At 50.7% G+C, this 18,334-nt stretch overlaps 2 protein-coding genes and 1 pseudogene across 2 annotated transcripts; 1 reads left to right on the top strand and 2 right to left on the bottom strand.

Annotated features, from left to right (window-relative positions):
• Window positions 1–16: 16 nt before the first annotated feature.
• Window positions 17–1,469, bottom strand: LOC130266882 (serine/threonine-protein kinase pim-1-like; annotated as a pseudogene).
• Window positions 1,308–2,577, bottom strand: LOC130266880 (uncharacterized PE-PGRS family protein PE_PGRS46-like). The gene is made up of 2 exons (XM_056516156.1): window positions 2,510–2,577; window positions 1,308–2,257 (listed from the first exon to the last, which is right to left on the bottom strand). The coding sequence occupies exons 1-2, from the start codon at window positions 2,575–2,577 to the stop codon at window positions 1,471–1,473; spliced, it is 855 nt and encodes a 284-aa protein (XP_056372131.1). The 3' UTR covers window positions 1,308–1,470.
• A 3,693-nt stretch (window positions 2,578–6,270) lies between these two features.
• LOC130266879 (transcription initiation factor TFIID subunit 4-like) lies at window positions 6,271–11,075 on the top strand. Its single transcript, XM_056516155.1, has 5 exons — window positions 6,271–6,282; window positions 6,674–6,913; window positions 7,323–8,077; window positions 9,565–9,683; window positions 10,657–11,075. Exons 1-5 carry the CDS (start codon window positions 6,271–6,273, stop codon window positions 10,665–10,667), a joined length of 1,137 nt encoding a protein of 378 aa, XP_056372130.1. The 3' UTR covers window positions 10,668–11,075.
• Window positions 11,076–18,334: the final 7,259 nt, after the last annotated feature.

Below are 18,334 nucleotides of genomic sequence, written 5' to 3'. Positions count from 1 at the left end.
CCCTGCAGCCAAGGATCCCAGAAAAGGTCTTCTAAGGACGGCCTGTCCAAGGGTTGCATGGACAAACACCTCTTAATAACATCTTGGCACTCTGAAGAGAGAAAACCAGAAATCATCAGTCAGTTGATGAAGTTGCCCCCCCCATTCCCGTGCCCAGGCCATGCTGGATGTGCCCAGGGTTGTGCCTAAACTTCCCCATGGATTCTCTGTTTGGAGGAGAGCAGGAGAGCAGGACATGTGCCACCTCCTCAGCAGCTGCCAGAGCAGGATGCTCACGAGCCCGCTGCAGTCTCCCAGCACTGATATTTCCCCTGTGCCCAGAGATGAGGATCCACCTTGAGAAAGCCCTCATGGGAACAAGATCCATCCCCGGATGATCTCCTGGCCCCTCCTGAACAGGTGCTTCCCCATGACCAGGTGGGACAGCAGGAGGCCCAGGGACCAGATCTTTGCTGCCTCACTGTTGTAGCGTTGGTGGTGGAACCGTCTGGCAGGCTGTAGGATAGGGTTCCTGTGGAATACAGATGGATTCATCAGGGGGATGCTGCTGCTCCCAGAGCCTGGCCCCAGCATCCCTGGGCATGCAGGGGCTGCCCCAGTGGCACGTGGTGTGACCCACTGCCCTGTTGCCAGCACCTGGGACTTGTATACAAACTCGGGGTTGGAAAATAATTGGTGCTGGAAGAGGGCAGGAGAAGCCCTGGGAAGGCCCAACACACAAAACAAAACCCACCCAATGGTGGTGGAAACCCATTCTTCTCCCTGCATGGCCCCAAAAGATGTTAATAAGCCAAGGCAACCAGGGGGAGCAGGGCAGTTCAAGCCCTTTCTTGCCTGCACACCAAACTGGCCGGGGCATGGGGTCAGACCCCCCTCTCTGCTACCCCCACGGGGGTTTTGTCGGCCTGGCTGCTCCAGCTCCAGTGCCAGCCCAGGACAGTGTGTGTGCTGAAGGCTGTTGGCAGGGCTGGGAGATGGTCACTCTCACACTCCCACCCAAGTCAACTTGGCTCAAGCATTAATCCCATCCCAGCTGCAAAAGGGGGAATCCCCGGTGCTACACCCAGGCTGGGCCATGAGATGCCCAGGAGCATCCCCTGGGAGGGCTCACCTACAAACGGGGTGTAGGCTGTCTTGGAGGAAGGTGCTACAGCCACAGTCGATCAGTTTCAGCTGCCCAGTGGCCAGGCTGAGCAGGATGGTCTCTGCTTTGATGTCCCTGTGCAGGACCCCGCAGATGGTGCAGAGCCTCACGGCCTCCAGCACCTGACGGAACAGCTCCCACACCTCCTGCTCCGGCAGCAACCTCCGCTCCGCCAGCAAACCCGAGAGCTCCTGGCACCGCTCTGGACGCTGCAGCACCAACAAGAAGCTGTTGGGCAGCTCAACCCAACCCACTCCAGGAGCTGAATGACACCAGCACACCCAGAGGGCACCTTGGCCAGCAGCATGATCTCCAGGGGCACGATCTCAGTTGGGCTTGGGCCGTGCCAGGGCTCTGGGACCCTTCACCCCATCCAGAACGCTCTGCATTCCCCGCTCACCCCACGCCCGCTCTCCCTGCAGGGCTCCCGGTGGCTCCCACCCTGATGGGACCCGGTTCCTCGCCGCCCGGCACGCCCCGGCTTCACCCCCTGGCCCCACTCGCTCTCCAGCTTGCCCCAGTGCCGGATGCGATCCCGCGGCACGTATTCGATGGGCGCTGCGAGCAAGGGGCAGCAGCGGGCTGAGCTCACCGCCTTGCCGCCACACCCCGACAATTCCTCCTTCTCCTCCTCCTCCTCCTCCTCCCGCACCCGCCGCCGGCCCCGCCACTCCCCGGGCACTGTCCGAGAGCCGCGTCACCGCCCAGACGCTGCCGCAGCCGCCGCGGCCCAGCAGCGAACCCAGCCGGTTCCGCTCCTTCAGGCCCTGCTGCGCCTTCCCTGCCGGCGAGACGCGGCTGTCAGCGCTCGGCCCGGGGCCAGGAACGGCCCCCGAGCGCCCCTCGGCCGCCCCGGGCCGGGCAGCCCCAGGCGTTCGCTCTTTGCAACGGGACAGCGGCGGCTCGGGGCCGGCGGCCGCGCTGCCGAGCGGTGGAGCTCGGGCCGGGCTCAGGCCAGGGGGAGCCGAAGGGAGGCGATGCCGCCCCAGCCCCAGGCACTGATGCCCGCCCAGCAGAGCCACCGCCAGCACGGCCAGAGCTGGGCGGAGGCGAGAGTGCGGCAGGACGGGCGGGACAGGGACGGGGCAGCCCTGGCTGGGGGCATGGCCTGGTCTGGAACGGGGAGAGGGAGACTGGGAGAGGAGGGGGACAGCGGGAGAGGGAGAGCGAGAGAGCGTGTAGGACTGCGGGAGAGCATGCGGGACTGTGAGAGAGGGAGAGAATAAACAAGAGCGAGTCGACAAAGCCGCTTCTTTTGCTTCTTTCGCTGCTGCTGCTGCTCCTGCCGTGACCGCTGCCGCTGCTGCTGAAACTGAAGCGCCAGGGCCGTTTGTCCGCGTGTCTGTTTGTCCGTTCCTCGCTCACCCCTGTGCCGAGCCCCTCTCTCCCCACTGGCAGCCTTTGGGTCTGTCCAAACACGGGAACTTTGCCATGTTGAGCCAAGATCCAGAGTCTTGACTCCTGCGCAGTAGAAGAGAAATCCCCTTGGTTGATGCTGTGCATTGTCCCTGATGAGGCTCAAACACTGTCTGAACACATTCCCTGAATGCAGAATTTGTACCTGACCCAAGCACTGCACTTGTGTCTCCAGCATTCATTTCCAAGAAAAAAAGGAAAGGCAAGCTCTGTATAGCTCATGGTATTTTACATTGTCTGAAACTTGCCAAGTCATGGATCTTAGAGCTGAGATGCATTTGGAATTAATTAGATGCAGAAGTAGTGCAAGATGGAAAAGACAAGCATAAAAATAAATAGAGAAAAACATCTTGGATTATTTCTTTCCATTTTCAATTCACTTCTTTAAAGCTGTTTTCAGTTTTCCCAGAATCTGCTCCACAGTCCTGTTTGCTCTGTCCTGGAGGACGAGGTGCAGCTTCTGTCACAAGATGTGCCACCAAATGCAGAATGACTCTTGCAGCAAAGCAGGACAAAGGTTTTGAGAACTTGGCAACTTGTTCTTTCCTTTCCTTGTGAGCTGAAGAACTGTGCCATGGGTAAGGTTTTCATTGTTACTGTTCTAACCTAAGAAAACAGGAGGTGGTACCAGGAATTGTTAGGGAATGCAACCCTGACTGAATGCAGAGAAAGAATCTCCAGAGCGTGCAGCCACAAGTGGAGAGTTGTGTGATAATCATCCCAACACCCCTATGGACATCTTGAAAGTGATCTAGAATGTGAAAATGGGCTGGCAGAGGGAGATTGTTTCTGTGTTCAGTTTAGCTGATTCTACATCTCTTGCAGTGGTGTAAATCAGAAGTACCATCAGTTCATGAGAAGCACCAGAACAAGCTGGACCTATCAGTAGGTGACTGAAATCATCTGAAAAGGAGAAATACTGGGAATGAACTTTGTCTGTAAGAAGGGTAATTTCTCCTAATAATTTTCAATTCATTCCCTTTGCTTTTGTCCTGTATAGCAAGGCTATTTGCATGCCAGATTCCCCATGAAATGAGAACCCTGAGCTTGTGGAACTGCCTGAAGGATGCCCTGTTCCTCTGCAGGACACTCAGGCTGAAACAGGAGCCTGGGCCCTCTCTGGGGAAGCCTCCTCCGAGCTGGAATTTGTGCCGTGCTGGGAGAGGAGGAGCAGGGGAGAAGGCTGGGCGCTGTGTGGCAGGAGCAGGAGGTTTGGGCCGCAGGACATTCCGCCTGCGCCGCTGCCCCGCAATGGGCGGCCGTGCCCGGGGCTCTGGGCCCGGCCCCGCGTGCGCTGAGCTCCCGACACTGTGGGAGCTGCCCGGGCTGGGCTCAGGATCCTGCTGGGGCTGGGCAGCAGGCTGGGCTCCCACTGGGACCAGCAGCAGCTGGAAATACCTCTGGGCATCTACATTTTCTGCTGCTGGGAAGGAACTATGAAGTGAGGAGAAAAGTTCTGGTTTCTCTTTGTCCTGGTGGATTTTTTCATTTTATTTGACACTCCAGAGGCAATTTCTGTGATTCTATTTCAGCAGTACTAGCAACACGGATGTGTTTGAGCACTGCAGAAGTGGCCTGCATGTCTTTAATTCTCCTCGACTTTGTGCTCAGGGACTTGTGAACATTTCAAATCTGCAAATCATGATGCCTGTGACAAACAGCCCAAGTTTCCTGTCACAAAAGCACTCTGGGTAACACTGACTGAAAAAGGCAATTTTAGTTTTATGGATTAAATTCAAGTGGCAAGCAAAAAAGGGGCAAGAGCAGCCATGATTTATAATTCCCGAGGCAAAAGCAACTAAAGCCTCCTGCTGTCACCTCAGGGTGAGTAAAACAGGGCTGAAAGCAGCGCTGGAACCCGACCCTTTCTCTCTCTGAAGGTTGGGTCAGGGCAGCACCAGCGGCCCTGAGGAATCAGGGCTGTGTGTGGGTGGTTGCTGCTCTGCTCCAGAATTCACCTGCAAAAAGCCCTTGGGAGCAAGGCAGGAGCAGGTGGGAAGGGGCCGGTGCTGCTGCTGCTCCTGCCCGGGAGCCCCGGCTGGGCCGGGCCGGCGCCCACTGAGCTGCGGCTCCTGCTGCTGCCAGAGCCGGGTGGGACTGGGGACAGGGAATGGACACGGGGACAGCAAAGGCCTTGGGCAGGACTGGGGACAGGGAATGGACACAGGGACAGCAAAGGCCTTGGGCGGGTCTGGGGACAGGGAATGGACATGGGAACAGCAAAGGCCTTGGGCAGGACTGGGGACAGGGAATGGACACGGGGACAGCAAAGGCCTTGGGGGGAACTGGGGACAGGGAATGGACACAGGGACAGCAAAGGCCTTGGGCAGGAGTGGGGACAGGGACACAGGGACAGCAAAGGCCTTGGGTGGGACTGGGGACAGGGAATGGACATGGGGACAGCAAAGGCCTTGGGGCTGCAGGGATGTTCACACTTGGGCAGCGCCAGCACAGAGCTTCATCCCACAGTTAACCCCGGAGGAAAACGTTGGGGAAAGGCTCCATTTCAGCCTTTCTTTACTCGTCGCTGTGAAGGGACCAAATAAAAGGGGAACAAGCAGGCCCCGACCGCTTCTCTTGGGAGGAGCCATGAGGGGCCGTGAGGGGCCATGAGAGTCTGTGAGGGGCCATGAGGGTCTGTGAGGGGTCATGAGGTGCTGTAGGAGGCTGTGAGGGGTCCTCAAAGGCTGTGAAGAGCAATGAGCAGCCATGGATGGCTGTGAGGGGCCATGAGAGGCCATGAAAGGCTGTGGGAGGCTGTGAGGGGCTGTGGGAGCCAGGAACCTCATGGAACCAAGGGTCCATTGTGACACTGCAGAACCAAGAAAACTGATGTCAGTATACAAAAGCTCATGGAACCAAAGTCCATTGTGATATTGTGGGCCCTCAGGGAGCCATGGAGACCATTATGGCACTTCGGGACCCACTGGAGCCAAGGGGCCATTGTGACACTGCAGGGCCTTGTATGACCAAGGGGTCATTGTAGCACAGCAGGGCCTCATGGAATCAAGGGGATCGTAGTGACACTGTGGGGCTCTGTGGGACCACAGGGACATTCTGACTGTGGAACCAAGGATACCATTGTTACACACTGTGACACCAAAGGGCCATTGTAGAAGTCAGGGAACCAATGAGACCATTGGGACATCACAGGCCCTCATGGAACCAAGGGGCCATTGTGACACTGTGTCACCATGGAACCAAGGATACTATTGTGACACTAGGGAACATTGTGGAACCAAGGAGGCCATTGTGAACAGGCAGGGGAACCTGCTGATACCATTATGAACTTCAAGTTCTTGTGGCACCAAAGGGCCATTGTGGAACTGCAGGGCCTCGTGGAACCAATGAGACCATTGTGCCACTGCGGGGTCCCATGAAATCCTGGAGACCATTCTGCAACTCTGAGGCCTCGTTGAATCAAGAGGCTTGGCAGGACCTCATGGAAGCAAGGAGACCATTCTGGCACTCTGAGTCCACATGAAACCAAGGGGCCATTGAGACACCCCAGGGCCTCATAGAGCCAGAGCAACCATTGTGACTCTGCAAGGTCTGATGGACACAAGGGGCCATTGTGACACTATGGTGCCCCATGGAAGCAAAGGCCAGTGTGACACAGCCAGGTCATGTGGAACCAAGTGGCCATGGTGATTCTGAGGAGCCCAATAGAACCAAGGGGCCATGGTGACACCACAGGACCTTATGGAACCATGGAGACCATTGTGACACTTTGCGTCCTCATGGAAGCAAGGGGCCCTTGTGTCATTGTGTGTGGACGCCATTGAAGCCTCAGGAGAGGCTTGAAACTTTTCTCAGGCAGGGAAGCTCCCAGGCTGAGACAGTTTCTCTCTCATGCAGAGGAGGTTTTCCCAGACTGAGACAGTTTCTCAGTTCCAGCCTGAGCCTTTCCCAGGGTGATAACGCTGGGGAAAAATAAAAAGGAATTAATAACAAGATCAACACCTGTGCTTCGATGATAAACAGTTCTCACGGTTTGTGAGAAAGTTTTGTTTTCTTTGATTATCCAATAGACTGCTGTTCTGTTTGTAGTTTGCGGAACACACTATAAGAATGTGGTCCGCCGTTCAATAAACGGCTTCTTTAGCCACCTAGCTAAAGGAGTCCGTGTCGTTATTTCTGCGAAATACATCGCGAGTAGCGACATTTGGAGGTTCCACCGAGATCGCCTTTCAGCGGAGCAGCGCGATTGGAGCCTCGGATCGGCGAGCGAAGTCCCGCAGCCCGCGGAGCCCCTCAGTGCCAGGCCGAGAGATCCCGCAGACCCGCGGAGCCGAGCGCCGATCAAGCCCGGACAGGGAGAGCCGCGGACTGTTCTCCTTCCCGGCGAGAGAGGTACTGTGCTTTCCCCCCTCCCTCCCAGCATAGCGGCTAGGTGGGAAATTCCGGGATGATGGGGAATCAGCAATCTAAGCAAGAACGAACCATACTCTCACTATGGAGGGACGTTCTTGAAGGCTTGGATGCCCCAATCCCAGATCAGGACTTGGTAACTTTATTGGAGTGGGCAAAAGAAAGAGGATTCCCTGAGAACGAAGAAGTGGCTTTTTCTGAAAAAGCTTGGCGAGAACTAGGGGATCGATTGTATGACGCTATATGTGACGGGGAACCCTCAGCTGTTCCTATAATAAAAACCTGGGGGACCATCAATGTAAAATTGATGGAGGGGGAATCAGGCTCTGAATGGAGCGAAACAGGACAAAGCGGGGACGAGTTTGACTGGTACCCGGAAAAACCCCCGCAGCCGGAGTTGCCCCCCCAAAAACCCCCGAGGGCGAAGCGTTTGTTGTTTAATGACTACGTTCCGGGCCCTCGTTCGAAAGACCTTTTAGACGAACAAAGCACCAGCAGCGCGGGACGACCCCCCCCAGCCGCTCCGCAGCACACCGAGGCATTCATCCCCAGGGGGGAGGGATTGCAACGGGAACAGAGACAGTCACTCGCTGACGTCACCACACCCACCACCCCTGCATTGCCGGCAGAAGCGGCCCAAACGCCAGTTATCCCGCTGGATGTTGTCGAGCAGTTACTCGTGGCGGCCGCAACAGGTCGGTCAGCGGCTTTGCGCGCGGCGTTGCTGCCTTATGCGGCTGCTACCTCCACGGAATCGTGGCGGATCGCGGGCGGCCCGGCCGTGGGGGCGGGCCCCGTACCTTCTGCGGGCCCGCCCCCAGGGACAGGGCAGCAGACACCGCCGGCCATGCGGGCGGCAGTGCCGCCCCATGAGCGGCGTTCGTCATTCAGTTCCGCGATCCCGGAAGTTCCAGGTTCCCCCGCCGATCGTTTCGGGACGATGTTACCCCCCCCCTCGTCGGTACGGCCGCGTCCTGCCGCGCTGACGACGGCCGGTGCCACCGTTCCTGCGTCTTCAGTCGTGCCAGAGGCTCCCGTGATGTCTCCTGGCCGGCACGGATCGCCGCCATCGCTCCGGTCCGGTGCCGTGGATGCCGGCGACCTGCACCCCCCCCGCCGGAGGCATGGTCTCGTATCGACCAGCAGGCTGCTTGGCAGAAATCCCCACGGGTTTTGGGAGACGGTCAGGATGGGAGCATTGGAAAAGGGGGATTGGGATCTCTTAGAGAAGGTGGGAATGCCGAGGAGTGGGGCTCTTCGAATGAAGGGAAATTTCCAGGATGACCCTGCGGAGCTCTCCCCGGTCCCGGGGGACGGGCTGTCACAGAGCAGTGACGACGATGCCCACGGGACGGGAGGGGCTCAGGTTTTTCCTGTTTTCAAAGGAGTCCCACAAACAGGGCAACAGGACAGGCACGATCCAATTGCCTGGCGGGTGGTGCGGGATTTACAAGATAAAGTAGCACGACATGGGCTTGGTTCTACTCAGGTCATGCAAATTCTCAGAGTGCTGAATACAGATTTACTAGCACCCTATGATATTAGACATATAGCCTAGGTGCTGTTTCAGCCTGTGCAGTTCAGAGTGTTTGAAGATACCTGGACGCAGATGGCTGACTGGGCTGCTGCAGACAATATGGGACGGTCTCGGGAGGATCCCAGGCATGCTGTGGGTCGGGAAGTTTTGCTGGGTCAATTTCGCTTTGCCAGCCCTGACCTGCAGGCCACCTGGGACCCTATGATTCTTGAACAATGCCAAAAAGTAGGTTTTGCAGCAATTTTAAAAACAATAGAGGCTGCAGCTCCTAAGCCGAGATATGTGAAAATTACTCAGGGCCCCACTGAGCCATTTTTGCAATTCGTTGAGAAGGTGGCAGCAGCCCTGGAAAAGCAGGTTGAGGATGATGTTCTCAGGCAGTTGTTGTGTAAGCAGCTAGCCAGAGACAATGCTAATGCTGATTGTGCAAAAATTATACAGGCCTTGCCAGGGGATCCTTTACTGACGGATATGGTGCAGGCATGTGCTAAGGTAGGAACTATAGATCATCAGATCTCTACTTTAGCAGCTGCTATATGGCATCATCAAAAGATGCCAAGGGGTGGATATCAGAAACAGAAAAAACCTGGCAAGGAGCCAAATCAGGAGCAAGCTAATAGGCCTACCTTTTTGTGTGCAAAATGCAAAAAGCCAGGTCATTATGCAAACCAATGCAAATCAAAGAAACCTTTTTTTAGCCAGGGAAACGGAAAGACGAGCGCTGCGGGGTACAGTGCGCAGATACAAGCAGTACCCCAGAATCTGGCAATGACACAGGTTTCCTCAGGCAGCATGCAGCCAGCACCCGTGGCTCAGCCGGCGTGGATGTATACACCTCAGACACAGTCATCTTAGACTCTGAGAGGGTACACAAGGTTCCTCTGAATGCCACTGGGCCTCTGGGCCAGGGGCTGAGTGCACTACTCATAGGAAGGTCTAGTGCCACTCTTCAAGGAATCTTTGTTCACCCTGGAGTCATTGATGCTGACTTCACGGGTCAAATTTCTGCCATGGTTTCTATGCCTTCTCCCCCTGTCACTATTCCGGCAGGAACTCGAATTGCTCAACTTGTGCCTTTTCATTCATCTGTTCTCAGGGCAGATCAACGAGATCGCAAAGACGGTGGTTTCGGATCCACAGGACCGCCACAAGTCTTTTGGACAATGAATATCTCCGATCAGCGTCCACAGATGATGTGCACTTTGACCCTCTCAGGTGCCACCCCATCTCAGGTTCAACTCAGAGGTTTGATTGATACCGGGGCAGATGTACCGGTGATTTCTTTTTCTGCCTGGCCTCCCACATGGCCCCTGGCCCCTCTTGGTCAAGCCATTGCAGGCTTGGGAGGCACAGCACAGACTTTTATCAGTCAAAGGCCTGTGTTGATCAGAAATATGGAAGGGCAGACGGCTACAGTCCGACCCTACATCACTGCAGCCCCTATCAACCTCTGGGGACGGGATGCGTTGGCAGCCTGGGGTGTGCGCATGGAAGCGAATTTTTAATTGGGGTCGCTGAAATGAAGGGCAAAAATTATTTTATGATGCCTTTACAGTGGTTGACTGATACCCCTGTTTGACAGAAATAGTGGCCCCCACCAAAAATTAAGTAGATAGCCCTTTGTCAATTTGTGACCATTTTGGTCATTGATTTGAAGTATGGCTTTTCCACAATCCCCTTGTGCCCTGAGGACAGACCAAAATTTATGTTTTTACAGTGCCTGCAGTGCAAATTCTGTGATGGGACAGAGATATCAATTGAAAGTTTTGCCACAGTTTTGCCAATTAGCCTGACACACTGCAGCAGGCTGCAGCAAGCTTTTTACTCACCAGGTATACCGAGTGGATTCTTTCATTGATATCTCTGTGTTTATCAGCACTCCGGATTTACAACCTACAGGTATCATTGGCCAGTTACCTGGGAGGATGAGTCTGGGTTGCAAATGCTGGAAGGCCATGAGACAAGTTCTGCTCAGATAATTGAGTTGAAGGCAGTCACAATGGCATTCCAACAAATTTCTCAGGTACTTTGGAATTTGGTCAAAAAGTTTTTATATAAACAGAAAAGGGGAGTGGCTGGTGAAGAACCACACAGCCGACTGGGAAAAGTTTTGTATACCTTCAATCACCTTACTGTGCCACAAGATTCTAATAATCTTGTTTTTGTGAGTTATTTCACTTTTTTACAGGCTGCAGATGATACATGCCTGCCTCATCGTTTGGGGAAGTGGGTATGCTTGCATCTCAACAGATACTGGGGTGCACTGCCTGCCTGCAAGGTGTGTCCGCCCTGACCTGCGATATCAGGGACAGAATGCAGCCGAGGCACAGTCTTCAAATGCTGAACAATATGCTGATCACCAGCCAGACGATCCCTCTGCAAGCAGAGGATGAGCATTCATCTGTTTCTTTGGAAATGTTTTAGCTTTGGGACATTGTTAAATAAGCTCTTTTGAAATATATTAAGAAATTATAAGTTTGGAAAATGGTGATGGGTTTTGCTATCAATGTTAGCACTGAGTTTCTCAAAAAGCACTAGGTGTGAAGATTTCCCTGAGTGCTTCAGGCATCCACAGATCTCCAGAGTGGTGTTTGTTCTCCTCCACGTAGGGCCCCGTGGAGGACTACAAGCACTTCCTTTCTTTTCTTTTCTTTTTTTAAAAAAACTATAAGGGGGACTTGTGGACGCCATTGAAGCCTCAGCCGAGTCTTGAAACTTTTCTCAGGCAGGGAAGCTCCCAGGCTGAGACAGTTTCTCTCTCATGCAGAGGAGGTTTTCCCAGGCTTGAGACAGTTTCTCAGTTCCAGCCTGAGCCTTTCCCAGGGTGATAACGCTGGGGAAAAATAAAAAGGAATTAATAACAATACTAACACCTGTGCTTCAATGATAAACAGTTCTCACGGTTTGTGAGAAAGTTTTGTTTTCTTCAATTATCCAATAGACTGCTGTTCTGTTTGTAGTTTGCGGAACACACTATAAGAATGTGGTCCGCCGTTCAATAAACGGCTTCTTTAGCCACCTAGCTAGAGGAGTCCTTGTCGTTATTTTAGCGAAATACATCGCGAGTAGCGACACCTGGAGGGCTCCTGTCCCAAAAATACCTGCTCCTATCTAAAACAGGGACCAGTATTGTCCCAGGATCATCAGAGAGCTGAGTTGGAAGAGACCTCAGCAAGTCAACCGCCCAATCTATAAGAAAGAGCTCCAGACCAAGTGGTTCAAGGCTTGATTTGGTCTGAGTTCACGGGAACAAAGGCTTTCCATATGTCCTGTCTGAAGTCCCCTTGAATCATGAAAGGCAATCACAAAATGCCTTTCAACAGGATTAGACAAAAGGATATGTTTATTTCAGCACTAGGCGCACATACAGGATCTCTCCCAAAGGTGTGCACGCCCTTCAGTAGCTTTTAGCCCTCTATTTATTCATGAAGTCATGCATATTCTAAAACACCTATACATATATATTACCTCTCACTGCCCATTCCCCACTTAGTATTAAAATTAGTTGCATACGCATTGTGGTTGCATAGTGTTCCCTTGATATTGAGTTGGTGGTCTTTAAATGAGTCGGAGGGCTTCAGGGGAGGAAGTAAGGACCATCTACCTGGCTCTAAACTTTTTCCGTTTGTCTTATTTCTATGACTACCTAACCTGCTGGTCCCTCCATTGTAGAGCTCATTAACTTTCATGTCAAAATTTATGATATGTGTTTTAACTAGTTCTGAATGTTAAACAATCAATCTTTGTCAACTTCATGATCTTCTACTAAGTTATCTACCTTTATGGGTTACATTTCTAACCTCTAGCTTCTAAGCTTTCTAAGATATCCCATAAATTGTTTCCCAAATATACAATTCTCTAGTCTGTAACAGAATACTATAGTTCATCCCCCCCTTTTCTATAAGCTTAGTAAATTCTTTTACTAATACTCAAATATTTTGCCTTCATACCAAGGTACAGTATCCCTTAATGCTGCACTATATGCTTTTGGTAATGAAGTTAGAATGGCTACTCGTCGCAATATTCTCCAATGCCAAACAAACATTATAATAGACATAATCAAATTGATGCCAATCAAAATTAATAATACAATAATTGGATGAACCTGTGTGTTGAGCATCCCAGTTGCTTTTCGTGACCATCCAAAGAGCACATCCCACCAAGAATAAGATGTATCTGCTTCCGAACTTTTAAAAACTCTCCATATGTTTTCTGTGTCATGGCATATTGTGATCAGAGTCTTTCTTTCCGTGTTCCTAATTTCTCTGAGAATTTCCTTTAAGTCCTCATGTTTCAATAGCTGCTTGACTAAAGTCAAATTCATCTCTATAGGAACAGGCAATATTACTTGTATAGCTGTCAGATTTGCTTTTATGTATTGATGTGACACCACAGGTGCTTGATAAGAAAAGTCACAACCTTCAATTCTGACAAAGTTGCAAATACACAGATTGGACAGGGTTTCATTTATGGTTCACTTATCTACCAGGATTGTGGGACATGGTGTCCTGAGACACACGCAACCCTGGCCCATGTACACAAGTACAGTTGTCTGATTGAGTGAACTTCGAAATTACAAATGCTTTGTTCTGTATCCAGGATAGTACCTTGATAATTATTTATATTCCCTTCACATATGAACCCTAATTGTTTCCTCATGGTGGAAGACTCTATATTAACAGTCCTCCATTTCCCTTCAGCTTTTCGTGCCAACATCCTATGTTCAGAAGGCTGTAGGATGGTTCCTTCATGGTTTAATCTTAAGGTAATTATTGGGTGTATCAGACTCACTGATGCCTCATGTATAGTTAAAACAAAGGCAGTTACCATACTTGTTACAGGATCATAGGTAAAATTGACTAGGGCCCACCATGACTGAAGTTCTCTTTCTAATTCAGAAGTATTATCCCAAACTATTTTGCGAATCTCAGCAGGGAATGTGCCTTCATCATCTTCCCTGATAACTAAGGCAGATGCCAATTGCAACCATAGTTGTGCTTGCATACATCCAGGAGCTAAAGATATGTTTTCGCTAGTTGCACCCATGGCATTCACTATTAGTCCATGAACTTGTTCTTCTATACCGTCCCACTCAGGTAATATTTTGGTCAATTTTGACTGACTAGTACCTAAGGCTGGAAAAGAAGAACATAAGGGTTGTTGTAATTTAACTACATTGCTACCGGTTGCAGTCAATTTATTCATTAACACCTCTGAGTCCGTTATGTTCAAAATTCCCAATCCTGTTCCTAGTATCCCAATGAGATCTCTTTTCCCTCTGAGCATATCAGGTGCCCGTTTCTGTAGCCAAGTGGTCCAATCCATAAAGGAAGTGGTAAGGAATGGGGTATGTTCTGGTTGAATAGCAGAAGTATTAACTTGCATTTCTATTTCTACTCACTTCAGAGACCACTCTGGATTCAACAATAATCTCTGGGTCCCTTCTCTCTTAATAGCATAAGGTCCAATTTTGGTAATTATTGGCTGAATTGTCCTCCTTGAGGTAGTTTGGGTTCGAGTGACTGTGGTTTCTTCCGGTCTCTTGGTCAGTGGATTTTCTGCAGTGTCATCTATCTGGGGTTCAACGCAATCCTGAGTAATATTGTAATCTAATCCATAACCTCTAACTGCACACCCTTCAATTTTAAGTCTAAACTCAGAATAGGTGGACAAACAGGTCTCCCAACATCCAGAATCAATTCAACTTCCATAGGTTTCTGGTGGTACTTATGGAATCCGACCTGAACGAATGCTTATTCACAACCTCGAACATTTCTTCCTTCCCAGACAGTTGCATTGGTAACTTTCCTTGGAAACGAACTTCTCACGGTTGCTGTGGCACCAAACCCAGCAGTGGGGTCAGTGCAGTGACCATGGCCACAGCCCTTGGCAGTGCCCAGTGCAGGTTGGGATGATGATCCACCCTCACAGCTGGCCCAGGGCAGCTCTGCAGTGGTTTTGGTGGCATCTTGGGCTGGCACACACCTGAGGAGTGTGTCTGATTGCAGTGGGGAAGAGTAAGAGTTTTAGATTGCTCCAAAAAGAAAAATAAAAAGAAAAAAGGAGAAACATCTTTTTTTTCCTGAGTATAGCCAGTACTCCAGGTCCCAGGTGAGTGAGGACAGACAGGATAGGACTGGGGAGCATGGTGCAAGGTTGTCTGGGTCAGACCCCAAGGCACAGCTTTTCTGAGCAGGCCAGACCTCCTGAGGAGAGACCATGGGTAAACATCAATCACAGAATGCTGCAATCATCTCTAATCTAAAGAGAACCCTAGTAAAATACACTCTTTAAAATAGGAATGAGTATTTCTAAGGAGCTCTTTGAATTATTTCTCCATATCTGGAGTTGAAAACCATCATAATGAACTGCACTGGACCAGAGGGAAATCAAAGCAGAGCCATGGTTTGTCAGGACTTGCTTGATCCCAATGAGCCCCATGGTGCATATGGTGCTGCCAAGGAGCTCCAAATAATATTTTGGAAATACTGGCTGTCTCTCTACATTGCTGCCTTTGACAGGAGTCCAGCCCAGCTCAGCAGCACAGACACAGCACAAGGACTTCAATGAACCTCTCGGGGGTTGGGGCTGAGTCCCTGAACATCAGTCCCTGAGAGGGAGCTGAAGAAACCTCTCAAGAATTCAAAGTCAGATTCAAAGTCCAAAGTTTCCTGAAGTTCTAATGGGTCCCACTGAGGGACATGACTGAAAAGGTGTCCCCAAGTGCAGGTTTATTGTTTATATGTTTTATTTTTAAAGTGTGGGGTTACTGCTTTCATGATATATTTTTTAGTTTGGGCTTATTTTTTAATGCTACTCTTTTGGTGGGTTTTTTTTCTTTTTCTGAATGAAGCAGAGAGACAGGACTTTTAGTTGCTTTAGAAAATATTATTTATTTTCTATACAGGCAGAAGGTGAAGCTTGTCTTACAGATGGCCACAGCATGGCTTAAAAGTCACAAGACTAAGGACTACAACGTCTTTTAAGGATTTATTAACCAATAAAATATTGTCAACAGAGATATTTATGATTTCTAATTCAATACTAAGATATTTAATCTTATTTATTCATACCACAGTGTAAACTTTCTTATCCAATTATATCTTGACAGACAAAATCTACAATGCTGGACTCTGAAACTTCTTGTTACCTTTGTAGCTACCTTTAATTTGCTGTATCTTAAATTCTACAGCTAAACCTACCTCTTATCAACCGTGTTAAATTCTCAGCTTTGGCTTACAGACCCAATGTTCTGAGAACTCCTTGCATTTTGCATTCCAACAGCCAGGCTCCAGTAAGAGCCGAACACTGGAGTCACTGATGAGAGGTGGGGACAAACAAGGGAAAGGTGTCTCTGATGCTGAGCAAACCTGGATGTGTTTCAGGAATGCAAAGGGCCAAGGCTGAGTCCCATCCCCTGGCAAGGCACATCCTGTCCCTCCCTCATTGCTCAGGGCTCTTCCTGGGGCACTGGGCTCTGGGGATGTGCAATGCCAAGGGCAGGACCATGGGGCAGCCCCTGCCAGGCTGCTGAGCAGGGACAAGGAGGCAATGAGGCCCCAGCACAGCAAGGCTCACTTGTCCCCTGCTGGCCTCAGGCCCAGGGCCAGCAGCCATGGCCCAAGTGCTGCAGCAGTTGGCTCTGGCAGGGCCTTTCAGCTGCTGCCCATCCCTGTGCCCTCTGCAGCCCAGGCTGTCCTACGGTGTCCATGCCCTGCGCCTCTGTCCCTGCAGGCTGTCGTCATCCCCCGGCTGCCCCACCTCGCTGGCCCTTCCTTTGCTGACAGCTCTGCGTCCTGCCTTCCTCTGCCTGGCCACACAATGCCTTATGGTTAATTACCAAACTGGTTAATTCAATTTTTACTGTTCCTGTGAACTTTTAACACAGGAACAGGGCATGTATGGACTGCTTTCCTGCCAAGCATTATTGGAAGGCAAGAAGAAGGCATCTGGCTCAAGGGTTCAGTGATAGAAAAAAACAAGGCCAGAACCTAGGAACTTGAGGTGTGTTTTATGGAAATGGGCAAATTGTAATATACACATAGTGGCTAAATATAAGAGAAAACACTTGTATAATATTTTATCCATGTTAATTATGTTATTCTACATTGGACCTGAGGTGTGAAAAAAAATGATGCCCTGTTTAACACCAAATTAGTTTTAAGGAATCTTGGTCTGATATTTGGACATTTGGTGCCAGCTGGGCCTCACACAACCAAGGAGTCAAATGTCACATTGTGGAACCTCAGGGAACAAAGGGGCCTTTTGACACTGTGGGAGCTCATGGAACCAAAATTCATTTTGACAGAGTGGGCCACATGGAACCTGTGGTCCCTTGTGACACTGCAGATCCAAGGAGAACATTGTGGCAGCAAGAAACCTCATGGAACCAAAAGTCCATCCTGACAGAGAAAGACCTCATGGAAACAAGGGGCCATTGTGACACTGTGGGGCCAAATGGAACCAATGGTCCATTATTATACCGCAGATCCAAGGAGGCCATGGTGACACTGTGGAACCTCCTGCACCCATGGGTGCATTGTGACACTGCAGGGCCTTGTGGAACCAAGTAGTCCATTGTGACACTGCAGAACCTCACGGAACCAAGGTGACCATGTTATACTCCAGAACCTTTGGAACAAAGGGTCCATGGTGACACTGCAGAACTGTTGCTGAGCGTATGAAAGCTCATGGAACCAGAAGTTCATTGTGACCAAGGAGACCATTGTGACACTGAGGAGCCTCATGGAATCAAGGGCCCATTGTTACACTGTGGGGCCTCATGAAACCAAAGGTCCATTGTGACACTGCAGGACATCATGGAACAATGGAGACTATTATGAAACAGAATCACAGTATTAACAAGGTTGGAAAAGACCTTTGAGATCATTAAGTCCAACCTATGACCTGACATCACCCCATCAACTTATCCATGACTCTGAATGCCATGTCCAGGCTTTTTTTAAATGCCTCGAGATGTGGTGACTCCACCACCTCCCTGGGCAGAAAAATCCAGTGCTCAATTGCTCTTTCAGTGAAGAATTTTTTCCTGGTGTCAAATCTATACTGCCTCTGGCTCATCTTAATTCTGTGTCCTCTCATTCTCTCAGTGGTTGCCTGGGAGAAGAGACCGACACCCACCTGACCACAGCCTCTGTTCAGGTAGTTGTAGAGAGTCTCACTGGAGGTCATTGTGTCCATTGGGGCCACTGTAGCACAGCAGGGCCTCATGGAATCAAGGGGAGCACAGTGACAGTGTGGGGCTCCATGGGACAAAGGGGCCATTCTGACACTGTGGAACCAAGGAGACCTTTGTTACAGTACAGGGCACCATGGAACCAAGGAGGCCATTGTGACACTGCAGGGCCTCATGGAACCAAGAGCACAGGAATGAGACTGGGAGCTCCAAGGGACCAAGGGGGCATTCTCACACTGCAGAACCAAGGTACCATTGTGACACTATGGGTCATCATGGAACCAAGGGTCCATTGTGACACAGCACAGCCTCATGAAACCATGGGATGGGCACTTTGAGACCTTGTGAAACAAAAGAGCCATTGTGGCATTTCAGGGCATTTTGTCACAAGGGGCCAAAGTGCACTGTGGGGGTGAATGGAACCAAGGGGCCATTGTGACACTGTGGGGTCTCATGGAATCAATGGTCTGTTTTGACACCTTGGGCCTTATGGAGTCATGGAGACTATTGTGACACTACAGGTGATGCCTTGGGGAAGCCACCTAGAACAGAGGCTAGACAAGGTTGAGAGAGTAAAGTGGGTATTTATTAAAGGCCTTCAGTAGATTCACCTTGGGCTGTCAAAAGCCTCCCAGAGGCTACACCCAAGATGGATAGTGGTGATGAGTTT

The sequence above is a fragment of the Oenanthe melanoleuca genome, unplaced genomic scaffold (assembly GCF_029582105.1).
Source record: "Oenanthe melanoleuca isolate GR-GAL-2019-014 unplaced genomic scaffold, OMel1.0 S318, whole genome shotgun sequence".
Taxonomy (NCBI): Eukaryota; Metazoa; Chordata; class Aves; order Passeriformes; family Muscicapidae; genus Oenanthe; species Oenanthe melanoleuca.
Note: the sequence above shows the minus strand (reverse complement) of the source record. Positions and strands in the feature narration are given on the sequence as shown.

Excerpts from the sequence above, each read along its gene's own strand:
- LOC130266880 (XM_056516156.1), bottom strand. The coding sequence starts at position 2,577 with ATGGCAAAGTTCCCGTGTTTGGACAGACCCAAAGGCTGCCAGTGGGGA. Across the intron at positions 2,258-2,509 it reads GAGAGGGGCTCGGCACAGGG|ACCAGGCCATGCCCCCAGCC; the intron begins GTGAGCGAGGAA and ends TCCCCGTTCCAG.
- LOC130266879 (XM_056516155.1), top strand. Across the intron at positions 6,914-7,322 it reads TCTCCTTCCCGGCGAGAGAG|CCGGAGTTGCCCCCCCAAAA; the intron begins GTACTGTGCTTT and ends AAACCCCCGCAG. Across the intron at positions 8,078-9,564 it reads GGTCTCGTATCGACCAGCAG|GGCAGATCAACGAGATCGCA; the intron begins GCTGCTTGGCAG and ends ATCTGTTCTCAG.